Source organism: Montipora capricornis, chromosome 13 (assembly GCF_036669925.1).
Source record: "Montipora capricornis isolate CH-2021 chromosome 13, ASM3666992v2, whole genome shotgun sequence".
NCBI lineage: Eukaryota > Metazoa > Cnidaria > Anthozoa > Scleractinia > Acroporidae > Montipora > Montipora capricornis.
The window spans coordinates 31,766,562-31,776,561 of record NC_090895.1 but is presented as its reverse complement, the minus strand read 5'-3'; the positions used below and the strand labels follow the sequence as shown (position 1 = coordinate 31,776,561).

General features: G+C 39.3%; 2 protein-coding genes across 3 annotated transcripts in view; one reads left to right on the top strand and one right to left on the bottom strand.

The window, feature by feature from the left end:
- The window catches only part of LOC138028323 (calcium-binding protein 39-like), a 24,194-nt gene extending 18,642 nt beyond the window's left edge, over positions 1-5,552 (bottom strand). The window contains exons 1-3 of one of the 2 annotated variants that reach the window (XM_068875806.1): positions 5,486-5,536; positions 5,360-5,388; positions 30-181 (exon numbers count right to left, since the gene is read on the bottom strand). In XM_068875806.1, coding sequence (XP_068731907.1) covers positions 30-140 — 111 coding nt within the window. In that variant the 5' untranslated portion in view covers positions 141-181; positions 5,360-5,388; positions 5,486-5,536. Of the gene's footprint in view, positions 1-29; positions 209-5,359; positions 5,389-5,481 lie in introns of both variants that reach the window. The other variant, XM_068875807.1, reaches the window with a different exon arrangement.
- Positions 5,553-5,578: 26 nt separating this feature from the next.
- Positions 5,579-10,000, top strand: part of LOC138028322 (putative tyrosinase-like protein tyr-3) — a 24,867-nt gene continuing 20,445 nt past the window's right edge. The window contains exon 1 of the mRNA XM_068875805.1: positions 5,579-5,641. The gene's annotated coding sequence lies outside the window, so the exon portion shown is untranslated. The remainder of the gene's footprint in view (positions 5,642-10,000) is intronic.

Genomic DNA, 10,000 nt, shown 5'->3' with positions numbered 1-10,000 from the left:
ACTAAGACACCAGATTAAAATCAAGTGACCTTGTCGGTTTTCTTGCTCCTGCCAGATTCATTCTCTAAAACTTGCAGAGCTTCAACAGTCACCTTGACTACTTCAGCTGGGTTCTTTTTGTTGGAGCCAAAAAGAGGCATGGTGTTCTGATGACAAAAGGACCCTCAGCCTTGAAACAAATCTGAATTGAATGAAAAACATCTTTTTACTACTGCTATTATTTAACAATAATCATTTGCCGAAGGTAAGGTAAATATCAGTAAATAAAACTCAAGATGAATTCAAGGTTTGTATTCACAGATATTCACTGAGCCTGAGGTGAATAATTGTTTTAGTGTAATTACATGTTATCAGTTAGTAGGCCTCCGACGGTCAGTGTCGACCACAGATAATAATGCGCCCTAGTTGGATGCCGCAGTAGGTTCACAGCTGGAACAGCTATGGCTGTGACTGATGAGGCCAATCTGGGAGCGACAAACTATGCCACAGTGGATGCAGGTATGAGTGGTTACCCGGGTTATCTCCAGGTGTGCACGCCTTCTGTCTGGTTCTCTTGTCCTCTGCCAGGTTCTGGATCTTCTCTTTGCCGATCTTCAACTGTTTCCTCAGCACACTGCGCCATCTGCAGCGGTCAGCTTCTGTGCACTCCCAGCTCTCAGTGTTGATGTCCAGAGCTTTCATATCGTGCTTGCAGACATCTTTATAGCGCAGCTTGGGGTGGCCAACAGGTCTTGTGAGGCTAGCTCACTGTACAGGACGTCCTTTGGAATCCAGCCATCTTCCATCCAGCTAACATGGCCGAGCCAGCCAAGCCTGCATTGTCTCAGCATCATGAACATCGTGGGGAGGCCAGCGCAAGCAAGGGACTCAACGTTTGGTACTTTGTTGCTCCACTTGATGTTGAGGCAGTGCATGTGAAAGCTGTTCAGTCTCAGCTCCTGCTTTGCATATGTTGCCCACGCCTCAGTGCCATACAGCAGAGTGCTGATGATGCAGGCATTGTATACTGCCATCTTGGTCATGGTTGTGAGCTTACATGTAATGTAATGACATGTAATCATACTAATAACAATATTATTATTCACCTCAGGCTTGGCGAATATCAGTGAACAAAAACCGAGACAAAGTCAAGGTTTTTATTCACCAATATTCACCTCGCCTTTGGCGAATAATAATAATAATAATAATAATAATAATAATAATTTAACAATTAATTATAATCACCTAGGTAATTATACTAAATAATAATGATAGTTAGTAAAATTACATAGGTGATTATTGAAAATTCTGTGTGCTGATTGGCTGCACTTGAGGTGATTATTATTACGCGATTATCACCTAAGCACTTTTTTCAAAATGGCCCCAAGCTGTTTTGTTGAGGTGACAAACAGATAAATTAATTGATTTCAAGAAAATGCATATTCTTCAAATAATCACCTATGTAATTTTACTAAAACAATAATAATATCATTATTCACCTCAGGGTTGGCGAATATCGATGAATAAAAACTGAGACGAAGCCAAGGTTTTTATTCACTAATACTCACCTTACCTTCAGCCAATACACATGCGTTCTAAGCCCTGTTTGGGGTTATAGATACACGGATACACATTCAAGTGAAGAAAAAGTTGGGCCCTAGGGATCCCCCATGCCACTAAGTCAACTCATTAATCTGCTGCGTTGCCAGCGTGGTAGCCTTGATGGTGTAGTGGCTTAGCATGCTCAACTAGTAATCAGGGAGACATGGGTTTGAGTCCCACTCTGGGCAAAAAACCAATTTTTCAGATGGGTGCATTGAAAGGTAAATTGCATGTATGTGCTTTTCTCTCTCCAGTTACTTCAGCAAATAATAATAATAATAATAATAATAATAATAATAATAGTGATGTTTTCAAACGAGTGTCGTAAAACCAAAACCAAAGTTATTACTTTGGCCAATCAAAAAGGCCGGAGACAATCCAGTAACCAATCAAAACTTGAAGAAATTACACGTAGCTGACACAAAGCGCGGGAAAATGTGCACGCGTGAGCCACGATTGGTTTTGGTTTCACTTCTGATTGGTAGAAAAACTGGCGCAAGAAGTTAAAACCAATCACTGAGTGAAGTAATGCAAAACCAAAGTAATTCGCTAATTACTTTCGACACTCAATTGAAAAGCACTCTAATAATAATAATAATAATAATAATAATAATAATAATAATAATGCCCTCAACAGAATAATGACCAGTGAACATCAAAGCTGAGAAATTTGAACAATTATAATACCAATAACAATAATAATAATTATTTTTAAAAATTGGTGTTACCATTTGAATTTTGATTGGCTATAAGTACACAGCTAATTTTTGCTGGCTATCATGTAAAAAATGTGACCAAGCCCTTACAAATTATAACAAGGTTAGTTTCTTGAGAAAACAGCAGCCTTCTCAAAATATTTTTCGGGAGCAGGTCATAAGGAAGGTGGAGACGGTTTGGTGCTAAAGGCACCCAAGCGAGTGCCCAAAGGATGCAAGCTTCTAGGAGGGTCTTGGGGCATGCTCCCCTACGGATTTTTTCAAATTTAGACATTCACAGATACAATTTTGTGCAATCTGGTGGATTTAAAGTGACGAACGTTCACGTATGGAATTGACACTTGCTTGGAGTCTGATAAGAAATACTGGAATGCTAGTTAAATAAACATTTCATGTGCGCCAGGCAAAAAATATTGTGGACACGAATTTGTACGTCAAACAAACTTTTTCAAGCTTTTAGAATATCTTCAGTGACTTCACGTTCGAGCTAAAAATGTATTGTGTCTGACATTTACTGACTAGAAGGAGACGGTCAAGCTTTCTGAGGAGGCGGCTGATTGAGCCGTCGACCGGCCGATTTTGAGAAGGCTGAAACAGGGATCTTGCATTGGTGAGAAAGTAAATGAGATACATAAACGTAACTGTACTTTTCAAATGACAAAAGAGGGAGCAACTACTAGCCTCCTTTGAGCCATTTTATGTGTCGGTCCCATTCTGGGGAGGTAGAATGGGACCGACAAAAAACGGCTGCAACGAGGCTAGAGCAACTACAAGATAGCATTTTTCACAGCTGATAAAAATAGATTGGTTATTCTTTCATGTCATACTTATGCAAAATACATATAACTTTCCTTCATATAAGCATAGTATATTATATCACTCTGTGTACACATATTACCCGGTATTCCTTGTGTACCCTGTATCCCCTCGTAAACCCAGTGCACCCTTTAACCTCTGTTTCTCCCTTCACACCCTGGGTAAACAGGGTGTACAGGGGATAAAGAGGTAACAAGGGTGAACAGGGATTACAGGGGATACATAGTGCATAAGGGTAAACTGAGTTTACAGCAAAAAGACAGGGTGTATGAGGGTAAACAGGTTTTATAGTGGGTACAGGTTGTACAAGGGCAAGCAGCGTTCACAGGGGAATACTGCACTACCTGTTTACCCTTCCATACCCTGTAAATCCTGTTTTACCCTTGTACACCCTATATTTCCTTGTAAACCCTGTATACCCTTGCACAGCCTGTTTCTTCTGTAAAACCCTGTTTACCCATGTACACTCATTAAACCCTGTACTCATGATTCTCCAGACCCAGAACACTGATTTAATCTGCATGACACAGCATTTTAGAGCTGCTTACAGCTGCTAGAAATGCTAATTGGTTGTTTTTCAGTGTCTGAATAACTTGTTTAGCCCAGAGAAAACAAAAGGTATTTAAATGTGTGTACAAATACTATACAAAAGGAAACATCACATGAGGTGATATTTTGTCAAAGAAAGCATTATTGATCTGCACAATTAATTTGGAATTTTTTATGCGCTTGATGATGAACAAAGTAAACAGGGTGTACAGGGAAATACAGGGTGTGCCAGGGAATACAGGATAAAAGGAAAGGAAAGGAACTTTATTTAAAGTGTCTAGTCATTCTAGCGCTGGAACACTAATTGGGGACACTGGAAACTGAAATTAACAATTAACACAAATCAAGTCAAATGTTGGTTTTTGTTCAGGAGAGGGGAAAACGGAGTACCCGGAGAAAACCTCTCGGTGCAGAGTAGAGAACCAACAAACTCGACCTACATATGACACCGGATCTGGGAATCGAACCCAGGCCACATCGGTGGGAAGCGAGTGCTCTGCGCCGTCACTGCGCCATCCCTGCATCTTGGTATGCAAGATAAACAGGGTTTACTGGGGTTTACAGGGTGCACAAGGGTAAAGAAAGTTTACAGAGGATAAAGGGTGTAAATGGGTAAACAGGATTTAAAGGGGATTCTGGGTATGCAAGAGTAAACAGTGATTACAGGGAAAAAAGAGTGTATGAGGGTAAACAGGGTGTCCAACGGTAAACAGGGTGTATGGAGGATCCAGGATATGCAAGGAAAAACGGGGTGTACAGGGTAAACAGGAAGGTAAACAGCATTTACAGGGGAATAGAGGGTGTACAAGGGTATACAGGGTGTACCTTATGATCTAATAATAGTTCAGTATCTTTTCATCACAGTCAGATCTATTTCACATAAGCGTAACATGAAAAAACAACCAATAGATTATTGCAAAGCATTATGGGATTGAAATGCGGCCAAACATTGCTTTGGGCATTATGTCATGGCGTCAATTGAAAAGAGTGCTATTCAGGGTCACGCAAGGCCAGCACATGCTAATTAGTTCGAAGCTTTTTTAGAGCCTTTGCAATTCAGTGATATGGAAATAAGTTGCCCTTTATTCTGCAGTTTAGACAGACAAATCGCATTAATGATTGACCTTACGAAAATAATTGGCTGAATGACACCGTGTTAGCTAGATGGAACACGAGAAAAATTTCTAGTTGATAAAAAAACAGACAAACATTTTCATTGAATCATAATTTCAGTTTGCAACAACCTGAAGCTAGAGGGCTAAATTACTCAGGTGGATAAGATAATCATATAAGCACAATAATTAAATGATATCCATCCATTTAATAATAGTGCCTTATTATTCTAAGAAGTCACAAAGCAACTAATCAAAAAAACGGTGGTAAACACTCGGCTGTAAGTAAGAACATAAACATAACACCATTCAATTCTGACAAATACGCCTCTCAAGGACTTAGCAAATTCATGAAATTCATTTATGGGGTATGTTAGAATATTACCGCGCCAACTGTTTTGCCCAGTTTATTTTCATACTTTCATATTTTAAAGGTGATTGAGGCCCCTTAAAACGACAGATCAGAAAATTTGGATCTCTCAAACAGCGGTTCACAACCGTTCAAGGATTTAACTTGTGTACAGCTCACTGTTTGTGAAGTATGCGAGTTCATTCTGGGATTATCGCTATAGCAGAGACTCTCACCTGAATTGCTGTAAATCAGTCTAAACAACCTTCAAAGTAGAAAATCGAGATGTTAATAGCCAGAAAGCACAGTGAATGATTTCCTATTCATAGAAAACGCCTCGGAACGGAAACGAGCAAACCTACAACAATCGCTTCCAGTTTCCACGGCCAATTCAAAATGGCGCTGCAATCATGATGTCATTTTCACGGTGTTGTACATAAAGTGAGTTTGTTTTTTTCACCGAACGAGGCGGACTGTTCGAGATTGAGAGAACGGTTTTGTTTGGCTGGATAGAGAAGGTATTTTACTCATATTTTAAGGTTGCTTACCGGTGCATACATACCAAAACGTCAATTATAAACAAAAAATTTACAATAAAAAAATTATAAGGTATGATAAATTGTAATTTATATCTTATAATTTTATGAAATCGTATGAACGGGGTCGTTCCATTTTTTATCAGCACCGCCCCCCCTCCCCTAAGGATAGTGGGTTTTTGCAGATTTTTTCTTTTAAGAAGCCGACAAAATTTGGACCCCTAGGACATTTTTTTCAAAGATGCCGACAAAATGTCAACCCGGAATTCATTTTTCAGAGGACGATGCCAAAAAATCAAGGGTACGGATCTCTGCCATCCTTAGAGGGGAGGGGGGGGGATAAAAAATGGAATGACCCATTTGAGCGCATTTTGCGATTTACAGGCACGAGTGATGTATTGAAAGTTTTCAAAATTGCACAAGCTGTAGGGAAGTGCAATTTGAGAACTTTAAAAACATTATCAATTATGAGTGACCATAACTCACTAAATGCACGGAGTGTTAAGTATTTATGAGTCAATGAGTCAATGAGTCAACGAGTTAGTGCAGTTAATTAAACCATAAAATGAAAGCTAAAATCTCAGAGAGTGCTTAAGCCTAATCACTGAAACGAGGGCTTAGGCTTAATCAACAAATTATTGCTATATTGACTGTGAGTCTCATTGACTCATGACTCAAATGCACGAGAAAGCTTGCAATTTTTTTTTATTATATATACTCAACAAAATCACTCCATCGCTTTGTTTCCATAGAAACTCTTTAATCTCTGTTTGCATTCTAACCTATTTATGCATTTGCGATTGATCAATCAGAATGCAATATTTCTTTGAGTATATAATAAATAAAATTATAAGGTTGAACACAAATTAGTAAATTAACATAGATTTCCCAGAAGAACTTGAACCATATTATAGATCAGAATGTCTCCACCATCAATTCAATTATCGACAAGCATCTGCTAGAATTTGAGAGGCACAGTGGCCTTAATGGTTAGCGTGCTGGACTCCGGATCAAGCGGTCCGGGTTCGAGCCCTGGCTGGGTCATTGTGTTGTGTTCTTACACCCAGGTGTATAAATGGGTACCGGCAATTTAATGCTGGGGGTATATAACCCTGCGATGGACTAGCATCCCATCCTGGGGGGAATACAAATACTCCTAGTCGCTTCATGCTACAGTAACCGGAGATAAGCACCGGCCTGGTGGGCCTCTAGGCTCGTAGCAGACTTTTTCCATGTTAACTTAGCCTCATCTATACACGAAGGGGGTATAAAATCTGCCCTGCTGGATGGCAAGCTACGCACTGGCAGGGACATCCAAAACAAAAAAAAGTCATGCTTGGCTGGTTGAAATCGCTTTGTTTTGGAGGCTGTTGCATTCTTTTGCCATCCAGCACGGCAGATTTTGTACCATATAACAGTATCTCTAGAGAGGAAGGAAAACTTAGAAACACTGTCATTCTATCTTGCCTTTTTCTTCAGGGTTCAGCCGTGGGACGCACCAAGTATGGGACCGAGTCCTCTTGTGCCACTACAAAATAAACTTGTCCATCCAAACTTCTCAATTTGAGATAAGAAAACTGCAGATAAAACAATAGTTATTGCTAATAATTATTGAATAGGCCATTTCCGAATTCATGTCTGTCTCCTTTTCAAAGCGAGTCTAAGTGCAACGTTTTTCTTAGGAAAATTACCTTTCAGGGTGTAGCAGCCTTAAGCCAGAAAGCCTGGGCTTACAAACGTTTAGCCTCATTTATGGATATGTTGCTGTAGCCTATCACACACAAACAACAACCTTTATTAAGAACACAACTGATTTATCAGATAGGCCAAGATAAAATGTTAGTATCAATGGACATGTCTATTTATTGTGTACACAAATAAATCACAAGAAGAGGGAATGAACATAGTATGCAAGAGTACCAAAGAACACACACACTTCCAACACACCTCCTAAGGCAAATGATTGGTTTAATCCTAAACAAAAACTTGTTCTAGTTCAATGAGTGTAACTATCTCCAAACACATGGAACCCCCATGCTGATATTTTCATGGCACAAATTGAAACAAAGTTTACACAACAAAGTGATACCAAGCCAAGCCTTTAGGACAGCGATAAAATTAACACAGGTGGACCATTTTATTAAACAAGTTAACAAGCTGACTGAAACCTTTCAATATACACACTTCAACTCCTGCCAACCCTGCAGGTGTAAAAAAAAAGGCTTCATAAAGGTGAGGAAATGAGACTGCTTAGGACTAACTCTTCGAAAACACGGCAGGTACAAAACACAGGTCACAGGTCATTGTTTTACCAATACAGAAAGTATCCTAAACATTCATGAAATTGATGCTTAGGCCCAAAAAAATAAATATAACTTTGCAACCCAATGATTGAATTACATCATATTTACAGAATAACAGATTAAATAAATATAATATATACATATAAAGAAAACATCTGAAATCACATAAAAACTAAGAACTAAGATTAAATGGTTCTTGAAGTAATTAGTTACTGAGAAAGCATAATTCTTAACAAGGATAAAAGATTTAGGTCATGAAAACCTTAAGTGCATTAAAAATGATAAAACTATTTCAAAATCTGTCTATCTTGAGAACCGGATTGAACTGGTGTGCCTTTCTGAGATTATAATGCTTAGCATTTTGTGGGCAGCAAATTCCTGAGTTTGCTGTCTTTGTTTTCTAAGGGTGCACAGAGACATACAAGGCTGCAAGGGGAAATACAAGGATATATATATAGAGAGAGGTATAGAAGGGTATATATACTAGTTATGCAACGTTTTTAAGTGGTATACCGTGGAACATCCCACGCCATGAGGCTTGTGTAATAAACACCAAGAAAATACAAGTGACTTGTGGGATATTCCACGGCATACCACTCAAATGTGTTGCATAACCATAGAAAATACAGTGGCCAGCAAGGCAAGATGGGAAGGTTGGGTGTGATACCGTTGAATTGCACTGATTGATGGAATACTGATGAATGTAAAATGGCTTTCCTGCGTTCTGATTGGCTGTATTTTCTATGGTGTGCTATAAAAGGTGTATAGAAGCGTATACAAGGATGTACAGGGGTCTACAAGGGTGCAAAGGGATGGGAAGGGCAATACTCACAATGCTCACTTGTTTAAGTGTGCTTTTTCTATTCAACAACACTCCCATTCATGCTCAATTCAATTAAGGAATGGGGTGAAATATCAATCAGCGGTCTAAGCCAAGCTTAGGACTAGTTAGAAGATATACAATCCACATGAATCGGTAGGGAGATGGGGGGGGGGGAGGGGGGCCGGTGGGTCGTTCTTCCGGACCAGTGTTCCACTGGAAACTGAGCAAGAAGGGAGCGAACCTCAACCAAAGCACATTTATAGCTATCCTGTAGTGTCATGCACGTGTTTTATGCACGCCTAGCCAATAACATGCTGGTATTCCGTATTATTTAATTTTTGCACATCATTAGGAGTGTTGTGAATAGCATGGAAAGATAGTCATGAAGTATTTAATTAAAACAATTATTATTCCATTCATGCGTAATGGATATGAGGTGATAATCACCCCATACCCAATAAGCATGAATGGAATAATAATTATTGTTTTAGTAAATACTTCACAACGAGGCTTTTCCTTGCTAATTTAGTACGCAAAAACACACTGACACTGGGCGCACAGCTTTTGGTATAAGATAAAACCTCGTTTATTCACTGTTAACCGGGATTTAGCGAGCCAATCAGAAAGCTAGAGATGCAATAACCAGTGGTCAAGTATAAACTAAAGACGTTTAGGTGTGTATTGGGACAAGGCTCTATAAGGGTATATAAAGTTATACAGGACTGTACAAGGGCATACAGAGGTATACAGGCGTATACAACGCGCTACAAGGGTATGCAAGTGTGTATAGGAGTATGTAAGGGTACACAACGGTTTATAGAGGTGGGACTTTCATTTTTCAGTCATCCTTTTGCCTGTCGCCAAGCAAGTAGTTTGCCATCCTTCCCAGCAATACTCTCATCCTTTTTATTACTCCTTACTTTAAAAACATTATCAATTATGAGTGACCATAACTCACTAAATGCACGGAGTGTTAAGTATTTATGAGTCAATGAGTCAATGAGTCAACGAGTTAGTGCAGTTAATTAAACCATAAAAGACGTTTAGGTGTGTATTGGGACAAGGCTCTATAGTGGTATATAAAGTTATACAAGACTGTACAAGGGCATACAGAGGTATACAGGCGTATACAACGCGCTACAAGGGTATGCAAGTGTGCACAACGGTTTATAGAGGTGGGACTTTTATTTTTCAGTCATCCTTTTGCCTGTCTCC